The 21,206-nt window shown below is 41.4% G+C and overlaps 1 protein-coding gene across 1 annotated transcript; it reads left to right on the forward strand.

Annotated features, from left to right (window-relative positions):
- The first annotated feature begins 3,344 nt into the window (after positions 1 to 3,344).
- cplx4c (complexin 4c) lies at positions 3,345 to 16,784 on the forward strand. Its single transcript, XM_043720999.1, has 3 exons — positions 3,345 to 3,601; positions 11,081 to 11,168; positions 13,630 to 16,784. Exons 1-3 carry the CDS (start codon positions 3,429 to 3,431, stop codon positions 13,846 to 13,848), a joined length of 480 nt encoding a protein of 159 aa, XP_043576934.1. The 5' UTR covers positions 3,345 to 3,428; the 3' UTR covers positions 13,849 to 16,784.
- Positions 16,785 to 21,206: the final 4,422 nt, after the last annotated feature.

Here is a 21,206-nt window from a genome sequence, read left to right on the forward strand (position 1 = left end):
TATAGATGTTTACAAAATTATGAGGGGCATGGATAGGGTAAATAGGCGAAGTCTTTTCCCTGGGGTGGGAGAGTCCAGAACTGGAGGGCATAGGTTTAGGGTGAGAGGGGAAAGATATAAAAGAGACCTAAGGGGCAACTTTTTCATGCAGAGGGTGGTACGTGTATGGAATGTGCTGCCAGAGAAAGTGGTGGAGGCTGGTACAATTGCAACATTTAAGGGGCATCTGGATGGGTATATGAATTGGAAGGGTTTGGAGGGATATGGGCCAGGTGCTGGCAGGTGGGACTAGATTGGGTTGGGATATCTGGTCGGCATAGACAGGTTGGACCGAAAGGTCTGTTTCCATGCTGTACATCTCTATGACTCTATGAATGGCAGAGCAGGCTCGAAGGGCTGACTGGAAGACTCTTGCTCCAATTTTCTCTGTTTCTAACTTTAAAGGAGGTCAGGGAATTGGAGTGGTTAGGGAGGTAATCTAAAGCCTCAACAGCTGAAGGTATAACTGACAGTGATAGTGAGAAGGAAGTTGTAATGGTATCATAGTGTGGAGTTTATTGGATACAGATTTCCCAGAGAATTCCAGGATTAAAGAAGGTTACAGAAACATAAGGGGAGAGGCTGTGGAAGGATTTGAAAGTGAAGGTGCTGAGGGACTGGGAGCCAATGTAGCCAAGTACAGGAGTGATAGGTGACTGGGATTTGGCACCGGTAAATAGATGGGCTGAAGAATTTTGGCTGAGGTTATATTTATTGAGGTTCTATTTATAGAGGGTGAAAGATGGGAAGTTGGTCAGGAAAACATTGGAATATTCAAGAAAAATAATGGAAAAACTGCAATAGAGCTTCAGTAGGATGTACAGAAGCAAATCGTTATGACTATGAAAAGGGACTTGAGTTATTAGGACATTTTTCACTCAAGTTGAGAATATTACAGGATGGTGAGAAGCAGAAAAGCCAATCCTTATCAACATTTTGTGCTGCCGATAGATGGGGCAACAGTATACAGAACTGGTGAAGAGTGGATATTTCTCACCCATGGGATTTCCTGCTTTTTTCCCACCATATTCACAGGTCGATGCTAATTTTACCAGATTTTCTATACTTCTCTCCTTGGCTGCTCTCCTTCAGCAACTGGATCCATCTTTTGTTTTCTGTTATCAATCCCACTATCTCTTTTATAATCGTGCTACTCCTGCCTTCCATCTGATCACAGTTCTAGCCCCTTATGTTCCTTCCCTGCTCTAGCCCTCGATTTTCCTAGCTCTGCATTGATCCAAAAGCTGCTCCTCACTACCACATGACCCTATGTATAATGTGCATGAGCTGGCCACTGAGATTCAATAAGACCATGGCTGATTTGATTAAATGCACATTTTCATCTAACTCCCTATAATCTTTCAGCCCCTCGCTTATCAAGAATCTATACACCCCTGTCTTAAATATATTTAGTGGTTGCTTCCACCATTCTTTGAGGAGGTGCATTCCAAAGACTCGACCCTCCATGTTAAAAACATCCCTTTCTTTGTTTAAACAGTCAACCGGAGCTCTTGATTCTCCCTCAATAGGAAACAATTCCACGTGTACCTTCTCAAGACCCCACAAGTTTTTCCGCATGTTAATCATGTCAGCAGGATACAAACCCAACCTATTTAACTTTCCCCTGTGCAGACAACTCACATATACCAGGTATAAATCTTCCCTGAATTATTTTCGATATATTTATACCTTCCCGTAAATAAGGAGACCAATACTGAACTCAATATTCCAGATGTGGTCTCACCCATGCCATGCATAACTGAAGCACATCCTCTCTGCTTTTGTATTCAACTCCCCTCACATAAAGGATAATTCTATAATCTTTCCTAATGACCTGTATACTTCTGTTTAATCTGTACAAGTTGCCACAGTAAACCATTGGTCTTTTTCTCTGCTCAAATCTAATAGTACATTGTCCTTATTTCAAATGAAAGAAAATTGATCTGAATTCCCACTACTCCTTTCCATCCACACTGTTGAACTGTTGGGTGTTTCCAGGCATTTGTATGTTGGTTTCTGGGATCCACAGTGTGTTGTTTTTAATTTAGATACGATAGTGAAGTGATTATGTTACTGGATTAGTAATACAGAAAAGCCTAAGCTAATGAGCCAGAGAATATGAGGTCAAATCCCACAAGAGCAATTTGAGAATTTGAATTCAGTTGCAAGAAAATCCTGGAACTTTACAGGCTAGAAGGATGAGTCCATTCAGCTCCATTGTACTCAGTTAGTGCCCCTCCACTGTTCTTTTCCTAGAGCCCTGCAAAAGTTTCCTTTCCCAGCACGCCTCGAAGTCCCCGTTACAATTGAATCTGCTTCCTTCAAATCATTCAAGAAAACATCCTCAATCCCATTCTGGTTCTTTGCTGATTTTTGTTTCTTCTATATGCATTCACAGAATGAGGGTGTCACTGGCTTGGCTAGCATTTATTGCCCACCCTTAATTGCCCAGAGGGCAGTTAAGAGTCATCCCCATTACTGTGACTCTGGAGTCATGTATTGGCCAGACCAGGTAAGGAGGGCAGTTTCCTTTCCTAAAAGGCAGTAGTGAAACAGATGAATTTTTCCTGACAATGGATTCATGGTCACCATTAGACTCTTCATTCCAAATGTTTATTGAATTCAAATCCACCATCTGCCATGGCAGGATTTGAACCCAAGTCTATACCTGGGTCTCTAGATTAATAGGCTAGTGATAATGTCACTAGGCCATTACCTACCATCCTGATCGGCGTTACTTGTTTACTAACTTGTTTCCCACTGGAAAAAGTATTTCTTTATTTAGTCAATTCAAATCCTTCACAGGTTGTTTTGAATTAGGAAATTACCTTTCTGCTTGTCTGCGTGTTGCAAAACATATTGGGATAAACCATTCCAAGGCAATGAGGCAGCGAGGCCCACTTCCCACAAACCAATACATTTTAAGAAAATCAAAAATATCAGCATTTGTGTAATGTACTTTTCAAACATGGTAACTTTTTTAAGAAAATTGTTGATGGGATATGGGTAGTGTTGATAACAGAGCAGCTAAATATGGCAAATTTCCTACCCAAAGGGCAATTATAGAACCAGATGGGTCTTTACAAAAAATGTCTTTGGACTAAATTTTAACATCCAGATTTTCTCAGATTCAAATTTCACCACTAGTCCAGTGACATTCCCCTGTGCCACTATCTCCCTCGTCGGCTTTGCAACCAGGGATAATGGGCCATCAAACCTGAGTGCAGAAAGAGGCCACTGGTTTACTATTGCAACTTATAATGAGTTAAGCCGTTTAGCTCGATGTCTACCAATTACACCCAAGGCTTATCTGTCCTTCAGACACTCGCTGCTCCACTTAACACAAGCCTGCCTTTCCTCCCTGTAATTTTAGACCAGTTTCTGCCAAAATGACGTTCTTCCTCAAAACCATGATTAGCGGGAAAATGAAAGACCTGGGAGGTGGTGGAGGAGGAGGAGAAGAGGCGAAGACAGAGGAGGGAGATGGAAAGCCAACTGCAAAAAGCACAGGAATGACAAGGGAAGAGTTTGAGGAATACCAGCGTCAGCTGCTGGAAGAAAAGTGAGTACCTCACCAGAAAGTAAAGGGGTTGAAAAGGGAAGCATGGAAAACCTGAAAGGATTTTTAAGGATAAATACAAGTTAGGATTAATGTTTTGAAGTTATAATGTATGCACAAGCTGAATCCATATTAAAAATTAGTACTCCATGTGTTTTAGTGAAATGTTTAACTTTCAGTTAATTCACAAATGCCATCGTACTCTGAGGTATACATATATATAAATGTATATACAATTTAACAGCTCAATTTAACAGTAAATGTTAACAAGTTATGTTTGGCCGTGATGTTGAAAACCATTGTCAAGCACAAATCTTTTAATGTATTTGTGCATTAATCAAAGGACTGAAATAATACACCAACTGGTGTGGCAATGAACTATACAGACCATGCCAATCCCAAGTTTAACTCCCAATTTTTGTGCAGTTAGTACATCTGAGCCAATGATAAATAAGTGACCTCTCTGTTCCTAAACTAAGGAAGGGAAATTATCAGTCAGGGTTCCTGCTTGTGATCACTGCCCATTGCCCCCTGCTGGGATATTCACATCTGTAGACTCCAGGTGAGACAGGTTCACCCGTGCTGCCTCCTGTAGTTGAATAGATTGATTTCACTCAATACATGGTTGTTTGGGTAAGATATTGGTGGACAGTTGGCATTTTGGTAACTGTATTTCAGCAATGTCAGAATCTACAAGGAAAAGAGTGAGGGGGAGAGAAGACGGGAGTAGAGAGAGAAATAATTCAGGATAATAACTGTGCCAGTGTCTATTAGTGTAAAAGTCATACCCATATTTAATATACTAGCTTTATGTACATTTTCTTATTAGTAATTATACCACCAAATATAAAATGTTAAATTAGGATCTGCATTTCTTATTAAATTTTCTTCCTGCACAATTTTATTCTGTATTTAGTTTCATATTCCAATAGTCTGTTTCTTCTTTGCTTTCCCACCTTATCTCACATCACTCTGTTTTACTAATATTACTGATCTGCTAAACCGTCATCTTGTTGTATTCTTCATAAACCCAAGAACCCTCTGAATTCTCTTCCTCTCTCTAGATCATGGTGTCTCTCATTCTAAAGTCAAGATGTCTCAGGGTCTTAACACTGCAGAACATCTTCTGATTCCCCTTCACCTCTTTTCCCTTTCTATGAAGAACAGCCCTTCTCTTCCCTCCTCACCTCTGAACCCTTGATTTATCCTTTATCTGGGAATGTTTAATGTAAAGATCTCATTATTTAACAGCAGTAGCAAAAGTCTGATATCCTGTTCACCATAACAGATGCATAATTGTGTTGAGGCTAAAATGTCTGACAAGCTGGCTAATGAGAGTGTACCCACAGCGGTGGGTTATGACAGAAATTATGTCAGGTCACACTGGCTCATCCTCATTCTCTGTGATTTTATTGAAAGGAGAATCTTGCCTTGAGAAACAACTTTGCTTTATTTAAGATCCATTATCAGGGGCCTACAGTCAGGAGTCATGGTTGATAGTAGGTTCAAGCCACACTGCAGAGACCATAGCACAAACTGTAATCTGATGCTTCTGTACAGTACTGAGGGAGTGCCACATGGTTGCTGGATGACACCTTCTATATTTCAAGTGCATTGTTTCGAAAAAGAACAGTGGGACTCGCCCTGATGACCTGGCTAATATTTCTCCCTCAAACAACTCACCAAAAAAGGATTGATAGGTCACTGTCATATTCCTGCTTGTGGGATCTTGCTGTGTACAGGTTGTCCTTCCTAAATTACAAAACTCTGATGACCCTTCAAAAGGTTCAATGACTGTAAAGCCCTTTGAAACACCTTGGGGCAGTGAGAAGCTATGGACCATTTCTTTTGCCAAGCTAGTGCCTTCCTGTATCAGCACCTTTATTCTCGATGAGCAGGAGTGTGAATGCTGAATCCTGACTCTCACAATGGTGTCGGATGCAGAGTTTATTTGTATACCTCGTCCACCTTTGCATTGACACCATCCAATTCAGAAGGGGCAGAAATCCAACCTGGGATCTTCCTGGTCCATGTGGTTGAGACAGTGCTCAGCCAATGTAAGCATAGAATCATAAAATTGGTACAGCACTAAAGGAAGCTATTGACTTTCCTTTATTAGTCTATTGAGCCTGGACTGGCTCTTACATAATCCCACTCTCCAGCTCCTCCTCTAATTTTCAGCCTTTAAGCCAGTCTGTTTTGAAAGTTACTATTCATCTATCAGACATTGCATTCCCAGTCCTTGCTGCTTGTAATTATGTTTTTACTCATATTGCCTTCTTATTGCCAATCACCTACCATCTGCGTACTCTGGTTATTGACTCTTCAGCTGATGACAGCAGTTTAATTCCTATATTGAATCTCCTCATAGCTTTCTCTAGTCTAACAAGAGAAGTCCCATCCTCTTCAGTCTGTCCTAGTAGCTGTGATTCCTCATCTCTTTATCCATCGCAGTATCTGCTCAAACTTTGCCTTCTATCCTCTTGCTTTGTCCATCTTCCTTCCAGTGGTTTTCCATCAGGAACTCAAAAGAGAAGAGGTCATGAAATCTGCTTTGGTTTTTGGTGCAGAGGTAGTGATTCTGCTGAGGCCTGACTGATCCCTGTTTCTATACCCTTCTGCAATGGGAGGTAAATGTGATGGGGATAAGACAAAGCATTTCCACAACAAAAGAAAATGTATTGTACTATGTAAGTCCAACCAGGCAGGTTTTTGGAAGGAGGGGGGTGATTTCTTTGTGTGTGTGTGTCTGAGTGTGTGTGTATGCTTGTGTTTGTCTGTGTGTATCCGTGTGTGTGTTCATGTTTTAGGTTGATGACCACCATTAGGATTGAGAAACATACACTGTAAACATAATGAGTTTGAGTGAACAATAGGAGGACAATGACCGAAAGGATGAGAGAGGTATATTACAGGGTGAAGGACGGACAAGGTTAATGACAACATTGGCAATGGACTACATTTTAGCCAAGTTCTCACATAGAGAAACTCTTTCTCCACAATGCTCCTTCTTGTGGCCAGAATCAAGAACTATTCATCTTGATCCAGAAAAGGGCCCGATAAAGGTTTCTTTCCTCTTATTGTCAACCTTTAGCTATGGTATTTTCAAAGAGCATTTTTTGGAGGTCTCTCACCCATTGGTCGCTCAAAGTAATGCTGTTCTATGGAATGTTGGACGACGACATTTCACCAACTCTTACCCTACTACAATGAAGCTGATGGTTTCTCTACAAGGAGGGACTGAGAAAATGAACTGGAGCAGCTGACAGCTTAATGTGGCCTTTCACCACCTCAAATGTTGCTGGGATAACTACAAGCTCTAACTTCACCCTACAGCCAATGAACTGAGGTCCAGGAATCTGCAGGCTCAACAGACAAATAAAGTAGTCTTCATGCCAGAGTACAAAGAGGGCTATCTATATTCCAGGACACATTAAACAGAAGACTCATTGCTATATTTCATATTGTTAACTCCTACTTGAAAATAATTTGACTTCGAGTCTTATTCAGGTGATCATTGCTATGCCTGAGGTGGGGTGAGGTACAATTGCCTCCTAGCATATTACTGAACCACATAGACAAGATTGGGCCCAGTTTATCTCCAGTATTTGTCACATTTTCTCTTAATCAGGACACTGGGCAGCAACAAGGTTGTTACAACTGGGCCTCAGTTCCTCAGGTTAAGAGGCATTGAGGTCCTGATTACATGAGAGCAAGGTTGGACTTAGCTGTGATGCCACAGCTTGCCAAGTGTAGTCTAACAGCTTGCCAAGACTCATTATGCTGCAATAAGGAATGGATGAGGTACCAGAAAGAAGCCTACAGCTGCAGAAATGTGATCCCTTCATTCAAGAAAATCAGTGCCTTTGAGAGTGAAACAGAGAATACAGGAAAAAGCAGACTGACAGTATTAGGCTGGGATATTGAGGAGATCACTAAATTATTAGGTGAATGAGTAAGGTTTTCCATTTAGTTGGCTTTAGGGCTTGTGAAAGTCATATTTAGCTGTCGGTCCACCTACTACTTCCTCTCTCTTGTTAAATATAACGCTATACTAGTGGGAGGATTGAATAATAGGAAGTACGGAGTCACCTTTAGAAGTAATGAAAGCAGTTGGTACTTTATTATTCATTATGGGCAATATGGACATTACTGGCAAGGCCAGTTACTTATTATACATTCCTAACTGCATTGTGATGGTGGTGATGAACCTGTTGCATTAGAAGTATTATCTTATGTAACATTATGTACTATATGATAATATTATATAGCATTACTTGGTCCACTGTATAGTTCAATCCAGCCTATTAAGAGGAATTAGTACTAACCCCTGCATAGAATTGAGAATGCGTGACGTATATTTAAGAAAATACGGTAATTATGATGCCAACAAGCTAGGTTAAGTAACCTTCTATTTTACGAAGGCTGGTAACTAGTACAATCCAGGATTTGAGACTAAACTTTGACAGCAGCAGCTTAGGGTGAAGGAGATTTAAGGAGGATTTACCTGTGACATGAAGCGAGTGACCAGCCTTTGCACGAACAAAGGGAGAAAGAACAGATAAAGCCAAGCCCTTCACACAAATGAACTCCAGGAGCGACAGACTGTACAGGGCTCTTGCTTTTGTGAGCCACAGAGGTGGATCTCATGAAGCCACTGTGGTCACATAGAATTGATAAAGTGTATCATTTGCACTTCTAAAGTGACTGATACTAACCAATTCTGGCATTCTGAGTTACCCTATCTAAAGTACAGTAAGATACTTGGCTCAGTGCCAGCAATCTCAGCTGAGTCAGGGGCTCAGGGATTCCTCATTCTTCAAGGATGTGACAGCTACCAACTGAGTGCAGCTTGAGCACAAAGCTCAGCTTACCAGCTCAGTGACAAAATGCCACTTTGTCAAAAGTACAATTTTTCAGATGAGTTCTTAATCTTTTGCCTCTCAGTTCCATCTGCGGCACAGTTCAAAGAAGGAAATGGATTTCTCTTGGAGTCACTCCAGCACTTTAAACCCTCAAACAACTTTATGAAAACTAATTAAGTAATTGTTTATCTCACCTTAGCTTGTGGAATCTTGTGAGAATTTGCTGTGATTTTGGATTTCTCACATTCCAGAAAATCTCTCACCGTCCAAAGGTGCAGAACCAGGAGACCATCAACATCAATTCTTTTTTGTCCTTTGACCTTCTCCCCAGTACTCTCAGGACTCCACTGTCAATACCCACACACCACAATAATACTCCTGTGTATTATTACCTCTCTCTGCTGTCTTACTGTAAGGGCCAATATTGATATCAGTGAGCTTTGAGATTTTCAGGTCAGCATCTTTGCCACCAAATGAATAACTACAAACCCTGTTACCCCTTAGGGGCATTTATAAATGTCCATGAAACAAAATAGTTTCTTGGGTGTCACTCCATTGTCCTTCTTTTGCTACTCACCTGCTCCGATCAGTTGTCCCCTCCTTACAGTACAAGAGTTGTCCCCTCCTTACAAAGTTCTTATAGTGCAGAGGGTAGCATCATTGCCTCTGAGTCATGTTCTGGTTTGAGTCCCACACCATAAATTGATTGAGGGAGGTGCATTCATAGTGCAGCCACCTTATTCAGGAAATAGGTCCACTTAATATGTCAGTGAGGGATCTAACACTTGTTTGGGATCCCTTTAGGAAACCAGATACAAAGTCATGTGGCACTATCAGTAGCATCCCTACCTCACAATAAGAAACGGTAGTTTTCAATCCCACCCCAATGTTCATAGTGTGGCCAATCAGTTTGAGTTCAAACTTGTGCAAATCCTTCTAAAACACGCTGATGACAAATGCTCAGAGCAGGAGGGGTTCTACTGGTCAGCCAAGAGATGGACAGAGGTTTGAAGCCTCTACCATCACTGCTCATTGCTCTGGACCATAACCTGCATGTAAAAGTGGATGTTGCCCCAGCAACTCCAAATCCAAGTGACAGATCACCTCCAGGAAGCCAGAGATTGTTAAATGAAGCAAGGGCCACAAATCTAATCTAATCTAATCTAATCTAATCTAATCTAAAAGTGGATGTTGCCCCAGCAACTCCAAATCCAAGTGACAGATCACCTCCAGGAAGCCAGAGATTGTTAAATGAAGCAAGGGCCACATTGTTTTGCTTCAGATTCTTCAGTTTCTTTGTGTGACCTAAGCATCTCTGCAGCAGCCACCAAAACATAGCTATGTTGTCTAAAGCAAATGTTCCCGAAGAGTCAGGAAAAGCAGGACTGCGCCTCAACTGCATAGTCTCCCATTCATCACTCCCACCACTGGCCACACCCCACTCACTCTATTGCTGTTCCAACCTCCTATCACTCACCAATATAAAATATATGATATTCATCGCTTTGTTTGTTCCCATCATTCATATTTAAAACAAGAATACAGTTTAATGTCACCTTTGCCAACATTGATAACCACTGGGTACAGCTACATGGGCACCATTAGCCACTCAGCTATGGGGTTCTTTTTCAGACTGGAAGACAGTGACACTCAGAGAGCGCCCATAGAACATTGTTTTCGAGAGTCTATTGCACACAGCACATCTCCCTGTCTTGGAGGCAATTCAACCAACTGTAGCACAAAATATCCTACTCCTGGTATCCACACTGGGCCATTCAACCCCGCAAGCCCATTCTATCATTCAGTTGGATCCTGGTTGATTTGATTCACAGTTTTAGATCAGTGAAAACTTCAAAGCGAATTGTGGTAACTTGGAAGAGCCAACTGCACTGGAATTGAGCTCAAGCTCCAGAAGTAAAAGTATAATGTATTTGCAATGCCTGGATAGATATTTTTGCTAATGGGGAAGGCAGTGTGTGAAATGGTAATGCCACTGGACTGGTTTCACATAGCCTTATTTTTTGGGGACATGGCAGATTTTGACATTTGAATTCAAGTTTAAAAATAACTAGAATAATAAGTAACTGCTGGTTTATTGTAGCCATGTTGCCCGTTGACAGCAGAAAAAAACATTGTGTTCACCAATGCCCTTTAGGGCAGTATATCTGCCATCTGTACCTGATCTGGCTACAGGTGACTCCAGGCCCACAGAAATGTGGTTGACTCTGAAATGGTCTGAAATGGTCTGGAAAGCAAATCAGTTCAAGGGCGACCTATGCACCATGTTAGTGATGCCACATAATCCCATGTAATAATAAGGAAAAACAGGATTGTGCTCTATTTGAATCATTATCGTTGGATGTACTGAGGAATCTCGATTATCCGAACGACACAGGCGGGGAGTATTTTATTCAGGTAATCAAATGCCAGACAACACAGTTTAGCCAAACATAGGGACCTTGCGATCTTGTTCAGATAATCCAAAATTCGGATAATTGAATGCCAGATAATCGAGGTTCCTCTGTGATTGCAAGAGAATCCATGTCAGTGCAGAGACTGAAGAAACAAATCAAGACTTGAATTCTGTGTTTAAAATATTATTATTTTATCATTCCAGAATTGAACGAGACAATGCATTCACACAGAAAAAAGCAGAAAGGGCAACAGTTCGATTGCATATGAGGGATAAGTATCGGCTACCACTTGTAAGTGACAAGGAGATGAACCCAATCTCACAGGAAATGTACTAACTGTCATGAATACAGTACAGGAGGCGTGTAGACCGAGACAAGTATAGTGTAGAAAATGCATTAATAGTTACAAGTACAATACATGTATCAGCAGTCTCAGGTGGAGTACAGGAAATGTGTTGAGTGTCACATGTACAGAAATGTAATACAATGATGATGGAGCTCAACAAAATTTCAGACTCTCACAGGTATAGTACAGGAAGTATCCCAGCTAACAAGCATGGGACAGAAAACATACCTGTTGAAAAAGGAAAAGTACAGGCAAGTATCACCCGTGATAGGTGGGATACAGAAAAGAAGATACTGAGTGAAACAGGTACAGACTGTTGGCAAAATTGGAAATTGATGGAAAATTGTACTTCCTGATAGTTCAGTAGATAAGTGTAGCATTCAATGCAAACTGGGCCAGTATGTTCAAGCTCTGATATCTAAACTAATACAAGGCTGCATTAGTGATCCTTGGCTTGGATAAAATAAAATCCATCAGTATCACTGTCCTGTTAACCCTGCCGTGGATGCTTTTTATTATCAATTTACAAGTGTGAGCATTACTAACAAGGTCAAAATTGATTATTTCCCAGCTCTAAATGTCCTTGAAAAGGTGATGGGTGAACCACCTTCTTGAACTTTTGCAGTTGTACAGTAATTATATACACAATGCTGTTGAGACAGAAGCTTGAGGATTTTGACAATGGAGGAACAGATAGAGGTACAAGTCAGGATGGTATGTGGGTTGGAGAGGCACTCACAGGTGATGGTGGGGTCAGGATAGGCTCAGTTCTCATGTCCTCCATGTTGATACACACTATTGAGATTAATGTAAAGCCTGAAACATACATTTTCAGGAGCAGGAGTAGGCCATTCGCCTCCCCCTCCCCACCCTCCCCAGGCCTGTCTCCCATTCAAAATGATCATGGCTGTTCATCCAACTCAGTATCCTGTTCTCACTTTCTCCCCATTTTCTTTGCTCCCTTTATCTCTAAGAATATTATCTAACCTCTTCTGCAAATATTTAATATTTCAGCTTCAAGCACTTTCTGTGACAAAGAATTTCACAGGTTTACCACTCTCTAGGTAAAGAAATTTCTACTTACCTTAGTCCTAAATGGCCCACACCATACCCTTAGACTGTGAACACTGGTCCTGGACTCCCCAGTCATCAGAACACTCTTTCAGCATTTACTCTGTCCAGTCCTGTTAGGATTTTAAAGGTTTCTGAGGATTCCCCTCTTTCTTCTGAACTCCAGTGAATACAATCCTAACTGATCAAGTCTCGCTTCGTACATCAGTCCTGCCATCCCAGGAATCAGTCTGGTAAATCTTCATTGCACTCCTTCCATCGCTAGAACATTCTTCCTCAGAAAGCAAACCAAAGCTCCACGCAGTACTCCAGGTGTGGTCTCACTAAGGCCCTGTACATTTGGAACAATGCATCCCTGCTCCTGTACGCAAATCCTCTTGCTATGAAGGCCAACATACCATTTGCCTTCTTGACAGCCGGCTGCATCTGCATGCTTACTTCCAGCAATTGGTGTACAAGGACAACCAGGCTTTGGTTCATCTTCCCCTTTCCCAATCTACCACCATTCAGAAAATACTCTGCCTTCCTGTTTTTACTACCATTGTAGATAACTTCACATTTATCCATATTATACTGCATCTGCCATGCATTTGCCCATTCATTCAATTTGTCTAAGTCACACTTGAAGCATCCTTGCTTCCTCCTAGCAGCTCACCCTCCCACCCAAGTTTGTGTTACCTGCAAATATGAAAATATTATGTTTAGTTTCCTTTTCTAATTCATTGACATATACGGTGACTAGCTGTAATCCAAGCACTGATCCCTGTGGGTCTACTAGTCACTGGCAACTACTTAGAAAGAGATTCTTTGTTTCCTGTTTTTTGGCCAGTCCTGGTAAAAGGTTCCAACCTGAAACATTGACTCCCCTTCTCCTCTGATGCTGCTTGACCTGCTATGCTTTTTCCAGCTCCATCTTTATCCACTCCAGTTCTCTATCCATATCAGTGCACCCTTATCCCATAAGGTTTAATTTAAATCTAATGCTAATCTGTTATGTGGGATCTTATTGAAATTCCTAAAATGTGAACTTTTGGGTGAGGGAGTGAGAGTGTCCGGTTGCTCTGGAGAATGTGGTGGTCATGAAAAAACGGAATGAATGGAAACGTGTCACATCTTGTAACAGGAGCACTTCTACCTCATGCTCCTGGCATAGATCCCACGATTCTCCCTCCCTCCCTCCATGTCAGCAGTTTTTTTTATCAGGAATACAGGTTCACATTTTATTCACTGGTCCATAGTTTTCCATCCTACCTTCCAATCTTCAGTGTTTCAGGGAGAAATGCAATGCAGGAAGGGGTTTAATGAGTTAACAAGTCTCTTTTCTTCATGATTCAGAGTGACAAGGATGAAAGTCAAATACAGATGGCTGGGGGAGATGTGGAACTGCCTGAGGAACTGGCAAAGATGGTGCAAGAAGATGAGGATGAGGAAGAAGCTAATGATTCCTTTTTTGGGACCATTCAAAACATGGACTTTGACACCATCAAGACCAAGGCCCAAGAAACGTTCACCGAAATAAAGCAGACAGCTGAGGAAAAATGTTCAGTGATGTAACTCTCATTATATCGGTGACTTAGTGAGGCTCAGTCAGATGAGATTTCCCCATTACCATGATTGGTATCACCACACTCATCCTCATGATACTGGAAGCAATAGGGATACAGGTTAACCATGAATTAGAATAGGAGATGGTATAGTGCAGGAAATATGCCAACTAATACAGGCATGGGATTCTAATGTATCTAAATGGAAGAGGTACAGTACAGGCAAGCATCATCTGTGCCCGGTGATTTACAGGCATTTTATCAACTGTCACAGGCACAGAAAATACAGATATTGCGCAGGGAAATATACTGACTGAAGAGGAGGTTGGGAATTGGTGAAAGATCTTGCTCTCCAACTGCTCACTGGGCAAATGTAGTGTCTGTTGTGGCAAAAACAGAATATATTTTCCATTTCCAGTTCCCTTTGAAACAGTGGGGCATTGACCATATTACCTCCTTTTGGTATCCCTAAGTATTGATTCACAGGTTTGTCTCATTGTCTTCTAATTCATTCCTTGCGAGGACCTCAGAACAATGGAACTGCTCATTCCTTTAGTTTTTCCTTAGTCCTCACTTCATCCTTTCCTTCCTTCACAGCTTTTTAAACCCTGGCTTGACTTCACTAAACCACAAATTTCGAATTTACTTCACATTCTCAACTGTGGCTGCAAACCTTTGCTCTTCACTGGGTTTCAAAGAATCCCTACAGTGTAGAAACAGGCCAGTCAGCCTATCAAGTACACAGCAACCCTGTGAAGAGCACCCCACCCAGACCAACACCCCCTTCCCTATAATCCTGCATTTCTCACGGCTAATTGACCCAGCTCACACATTTTGGACTGTGGGAGGAAACCAGAACATCCGAAAGAAACCCACGCAGACACGGGAGGAGAATGTACAAATTCCACACAGACTGTCACCCAAGGGTGGAATCAAACCCGGGTCCCTTGGTATAGCTACTATGCTGCCCTTTCTTATTAAAGCTCCCACTTGCCAGTGCTTTGGTTTCACTTTATTAATCTCACTAAAATAAAACACAAGAGAAGTCGACAATAAGAAGATATAACAATAAGATGGCGGTAGGATTGTTTTGGAAGTGGAACGTTATCTTCTGTTACTCATGTCTTTTTACGCATATCCAATTTACTGCTTTGTTAGCCACAAGTTAAATATTAAATCCACAGGGTAAAAACAATGACTGCAGATGCTGGAAACCAGATTCTGGATTAGTGGTGCTGGAAGAGCACAGCAGTTCAGGCAGCATCCGAGGAGCAGTAAAATCGACGTTTCGGGCAAAAGCCCTTCATCAGGAATTAAATCCTACAGAAGAACCATAGATATCTGCCTTTGCTCTGTAAGGAGACAATCTTTGCATGTCTCATGGGTCGACCCACCAGTCTACCTCTGGGCCCTGAGTCCAGTTACAGCCCGTATTCAGAGAGAGTCTCTGGCCTCTTTGGGTTCTACCTGAATTAGTTTGACCACCCTCAATCTGGAATAGAGCCAGAACACAAAACTGTGTTACTTAGTGGCCTCAGGACAGTGGGAGCAGGACAACAGGAAGAAAGGGGATTGATGTAATAGATTTGGAGCAGTGGAAGCAGGATCAGATAGCAAGGTCTGGGCAATGGGGCCACAGTAGTCGTCAGGTTTGTACACTCAACGTGGTGGGAGTGAGGAACTGGAGTTAAGGCAGGGTACAGAAAGCCCTCGATGGCCCTATACTGGCAAGCTCACTGTAAAAAAGCGTTGAATGTGAGAAACTCTCCAGTACCATCAACCCTTCTCTGAATTAATGCAAAAGACATAAAAAGGGGATAAAAAGTGAAGCTATTGGGTAAGCGTCTAACCATGTAATTACAACCAGAATCTTCATTGTTAAATCTCCCACTGAACTCAGATGATTCTGGAGAACAATTACATTGAAAGCCATTGTGCATCTATTGCTTTTGGTACAACAGACACAGTACCAGATTACTTTCATTCAGCAACATTGCACATTCAAATTTTGGTTTTGTTTTGATTTTTTTCTCTACTCACTATTGTGATACAGAATAAATAAATAATGTCTATTCAGCTTTGAATTGCTTTTTAGAAGTATTTTTGTTTCTATTCAATAACCTTATCCAGTCATTGTCACAAGCAAACAATATGAGTTAGATATGAAGTAAAGTTCCTCTCCACTAGCCCATGAAACATTCCCAGGTCAGGTATACCTTGGATTTGATGCATAGTAAAACTCACATGAAACAAGGGAAGGTATGGTACATTCAGCCTGTCAATTCTGCTTCACCATTCAATACAACTGTGACTGATCAGATCCTTCAATACCATCCCCTTCACCCTTTATGCCTTTGGTAATAAGAGATCTATCAATCTTTATTTTTAAAATAATCAAAGATTTCACTTTCAGCTCTCTGTGGTAGAGAATTCCAAAGATTCACAATGCTCCAAATAAAATGATTTATCTTCTTCACAATTCTAAGTGGCATTACTCCTTGTGTTTAAATCATGCCCATTTGTTCTAGACTATACAACCAGGGAAAACATCTTCCCTGCGTCTACTCTGCCTTTCCCTTTAAATAGGTTTCAATGAGGTTATCTTTCATTCTTCAAAACTCTAGAGAATGCAGGCTGAGTTTGCCAATCTCACTTCATGTGACAGTGCCACCATCCCAGAACTAGTCTGGTGAACCTTCATTACACTCTGTCTGAGGCAATCAAACCTTTCCTGAGAAAAGGAGATCAAAACTACAAATATTACACCAGGTGTGATCTAACTAAACTTCTGAACAACTTAAGCAAGACTTCACTACTTCTGTCCTCAAATCCTCTTGGAATAAGACCAATATGCTATTAACCTTGCTAATTGCTTGTTGCACCTGCATGTTAGCCTTCCATAAGACCATAAGACATAGGAGTGGAAGTAAGGCCATTCGGCCCATCGAGTCCACTCCGCCATTCAATCATGGCTGATGGGCATTTCAACTCCACTTACCCGCATTCTCCCCGTAGCCCTTAATTCCTTGTGACATCAAGAATTTATCAATCTCTGCCTTGAAGACATTTAGCATCCCGGCCTCCACTGCACTCTGCAGCAATGAATTCCACGGGCCCACCACTCTCTGGCTGAAGAAATGTCTCCGCATTTCTGAATTTACCCCCTCTAATTCTAAGACTGTGTCCACGTGCATTCGCTTTCTTAATCACGGACTCAACCTGCATGTTTACATTTAGAGAATCCTCGACTAGCACTCCCAGATCCCTTTGTACTTTGGCTTGACTAATTTTCTCACCGTTTAGAAAGTAGTCCATGCTTGTATTCTTTTTTCCAAAGTGCAAGACCTCGCATTTGCTCACATCAAAATTACACATATTACACCAGGTGTGATCTAACTAAACTTCTGAACAACTTAAGCAAGACTTCACTACTTCTGTCCTCAAATCCTCTTGCAATAAGACCAATATGCTATTAACCTTGCTAATTGCTTGTTGCACCTGCATGTTAGCCTTCAATGACTTATTGACAAGAACACCAATGTCCCTTGGTGTACTTTTCAACCTCCTACCATTTAAAAAATACTCTACACACCTATTTTCCAACCAAAGTTAGAGAACCTCACTTTTTTCCACATTATATTCCACCTGTTATGTTCCTGCCCAAACATTAAGCCTATCCAAATCCTCGAGAAGCTGCTTTACATCTTCCTCGGATTCCCCAGCTTTGTATCATCTGCAAACATGGAAATATAATATTTGGTCTCCTTGAAATCATTGACATATATTGTAAACAACTGGCGTCTAAGTAGTGATCCTTATGGAACTCCACTAGTCATGATCTAGCAATGCGAAAGTGACCCATTTATTGCTACTCCTGCCTGCTGGCCAATTGTCAAGCTATACCAGTGCATTACCTCCTATCACAGTAATGATATGGAGGTGCTGGTGTTGGACTGGAGTGGACAAAGTCAGAGTGCTGCTCCTTCATCAAGTCCTAATGAAGGAGCAGCGATCCAAAAGCTTGTGGTTTCAAATAAATCCATTGGACTATAACCTGATCCTATCCCAGTGTTTTAATTTTGCTAACCAACCTTTGGAGAATTTTCATCAAAAGCCTCTGAAAATCCAAATTGGCTCCCTTTCATTAGTTTTGTTAGTAAAGTCATCAAAAACTCCAACATGTTCACCAAACATGATTTCCCATTCACAAATCCAAGCTATATCCAATCAGATCATTATTGTCCAAGTTTCCATTTATTTCATCCTTTAGATTGTCATATTTTCCCTGTAACTGGTGTAAAGGTCTATAGTGCCCTGTTTTCTCTCTTGCTCAAATACTTCTAGGATATGGTCGGATGTTACATATTTGCTGAGAAGTTCACTCATTATCATCACATCAACCCCTAATGACCCAAACTGCAAGGTAGTTTCCCACCCTGTTACATTATCAGAATGGCTGATTGCTTGTGAGGACATCAAACATTCATAACTAACCCTAGACATACAATTTATCAACTCAAAGTGTCCCATGTTGATGATGATGTTTTCAATCCTTTACTCTCAATCTGTGACTGCCTACAGGACCTCCCTAGATATTATAGTCTAATCTTTATGCAAAGGCAAACAGGCCTGTCCACAGGGAGGTGAAGCTAAGGACGTTTACAGAGTTGTGGAAGCCTGTAGTGAAGTGAGAGTCCATTAAATGAAAGCTTTTACGGTACTTTGGTTAACCGAGCTGGGAATTTGTGTTGCAGATGTTTCGTCCCCTGTCTTGGTGATATCCTCAGTGCTTGGGAGCATCCTGTGAAGCGCTTCTGTGATGTTTCCTCTGGCATTTATAGTGGTTTGTCTCTGCCACTTCCGGTTGTCAGTTCCATCTGTCCGCTGCAGTGGCCGGTATATTGGGTCCAGGTCGATGTGCTTGTTGATAGAGTCTGTGGATGAGTGCCATGCTCTCTAGGAATTCCCTGGCTGTTCTCTGTTTGGCTTGTCCTATAATAGTAGTGTTGTCCCAGTCAAACTCATGTTGCTTGTCATCTGCATGTGTGGCTACTAAGGATAGCTGGTCGTGTCGTTTCGTGGCTAGTTGGTGACACCAACTAGCCACGAAACGACATGACCACACCAACTAGCCATGAAACAACATGACTAGCTATCCTTAGTAGCCACACACGCAGATGACAAGCAACATGAGTTTGACTGGGACAACACTACTATTATAGGACAAGCCAAACAGAGAACAGCCAGGGAATTCCTAGAGGCATGGCACTCATCCACAGATTCAATCAATAAGCACATCGGCCTGGACCCAATATACCGGCCACTGTAGCGGACAGCTGGAACTGACAACCAGAAGTGGCAGATACAAACCACTATAAATGCCGGAGGAAACATCACAGAAGCGCTTCACAGGAGGCTCCCAAGCACTGAGGATGTCACCTAGACAGGGGATGAAACGTCTGCAACACAAGTTCCCAGCTCGGTGAACAGAAGAACCACAACAACGAGCACCCGAGCTACAAATCTTCTCACAAACTTTGAACTTTGGTTAACGTTACCTATTTGCAAAAAAAAAGTGATATTTATAAGTTTGGCAACATCATGTTCTGCATTCCTGATTTTTAGTTGCCTGCATTTCAAAAAATGAAAAGTCATTTCCATTTATCTAAGCCTGTGGTGATGGTGTGGGATGAAGAGGAGTTGGTGGAGACTCGGGTTTAAATCCACAACTTGAGCAAATAACCTATTTCTGTGCTGCAAATTAGTGCACTTAGATTTCAAATATTTTGGAACAAGAAAAGCTAAAGATCTGTGAAGAAAATGTTAGAAAAAAGATTAAGTTAAACACGGAAGATGGAATAACAAGCATGACAGGATGGGGATAGCTACTTTGTTTGCACTTTAATTTTTATATCAAATTTTCAAAGATGGTGGCACTGGCAAAATATGCAAAACAGAGGTACCTGGGCTCATCCGCTCCAGACCAACTACTTCCTCCCTTCTTTCCTTTCCCTTTTTGTCTCTTTTCTTTTTCTTACCTTCTTCCTGTCAGCAGTGGCGGAGAAAGTGACATTGCGGAGGGAGGCAGCCAGAGCAGGACTCCTAACCTGGCAGCGGATCTTGGATAAGGTGGGCCTGGAGAGGGGACTCCAGGTGTTTTTGAGGTGGTGGTAACAGCAATGCTGGGGGCTTCTGGTTATGGTAGGCCCTGAGCTGGGGTCTCCTGATTATCACTGCGGCAGTGGTGACAGCGTCTGGTTGTGGTAGGCCCGGAGCATGGACTCCTGGTTGTGAGCGAGGCGGTAGTGGAGCTGAGGGGTCCTGGCTGTGGGATGGGTGTTGGTTCAGCACAGGACCTGGCATTGGCACAGTGGGCCCAGTAATAAGAAGATGGCAGCTGAAGAGTGGCGACTCCGACATTGATGGCTCCAGAACAGTGGCGGAGGGGTGGTGGTGTTGATGTCTTTGGTCAGCCGGCTCAGGGCTCAGGAGTCATGGTGGAAGCAGCAGAACAAAGATGGTGTGTCTTTCACCTATATCTTTTTATTCTTTTTATGCTTAAACTATTGAAAATGGTGCTGGATTGTGGTGACCATTGGAGATTTTTACTGTACTTTACAATGTTGCTCATTGTATAGTGCAAGTGACGATAAATCATTTTTCCATCTGATTTATATTTATCAATAAAACATTGTTTATGGAAATTTGTTATTTTATTATTAAGTGCCCCAAATCATGATCTGAAATTCAGTGAGCTGGTCTCATCTATGGTCTAAATAATCTGGTTGCTCTATTGGAAATGCAATTATATTTACCAACTATTTTAACAAATAATAAATACTGAATTTTCTGTCACTTCGCAACAGAGGCTTTTAAAAATCAGCATTAGAAGCATTATAAAAATCCCTTGTAATCTGGTAACAAATTTTGGATCAAAAATATTCCTACACCTGCAGAGGCTGGTAAATCAAATAAAATATAACAAGATAACATGAAAATTATTAGGGATTTTGGATAGGATTACAGGGCTGAAATTTCATTTAGTCTGGGAGACTTGTAATGTCAAAAATAAACAAAGGTTTAAACCATGCATTTATAAATTTACATGCCACATGTTGATATCTGTATGCATGTCTGTGTGTGTGTGTGTTAGGTGTCTGTACCTTTACAAATGTGTCTGTGTTGTATGCAACTATATGCATCTGTGCTTTATACAACTGTCTATATGTTTTTCACTGCCTGGATGTCACATACTAATCACTGCATTTATTTAAATATCAATTATAATTACAAAAAAAGGGATCATTTCTCAAATTATTTTCTGATCTTAGGTTATGGTCAAAGACTTGGAAGAAAATGATAATGTAT

The sequence above is a fragment of the Chiloscyllium plagiosum genome, chromosome 31 (assembly GCF_004010195.1).
Source record: "Chiloscyllium plagiosum isolate BGI_BamShark_2017 chromosome 31, ASM401019v2, whole genome shotgun sequence".
In the NCBI taxonomy this organism is placed as follows: domain Eukaryota; kingdom Metazoa; phylum Chordata; class Chondrichthyes; order Orectolobiformes; family Hemiscylliidae; genus Chiloscyllium; species Chiloscyllium plagiosum.

Coding starts and splice junctions, on each gene's coding strand:
- cplx4c (XM_043720999.1), top strand. CDS start 3,429: ATGACGTTCTTCCTCAAAACCATGATTAGCGGGAAAATGAAAGACCTG. Junction 3,602..11,080: donor CGTCAGCTGCTGGAAGAAAA/GTGAGTACCTCA, acceptor TTATCATTCCAG/AATTGAACGAGACAATGCAT. Junction 11,169..13,629: donor ATAAGTATCGGCTACCACTT/GTAAGTGACAAG, acceptor TTCATGATTCAG/AGTGACAAGGATGAAAGTCA.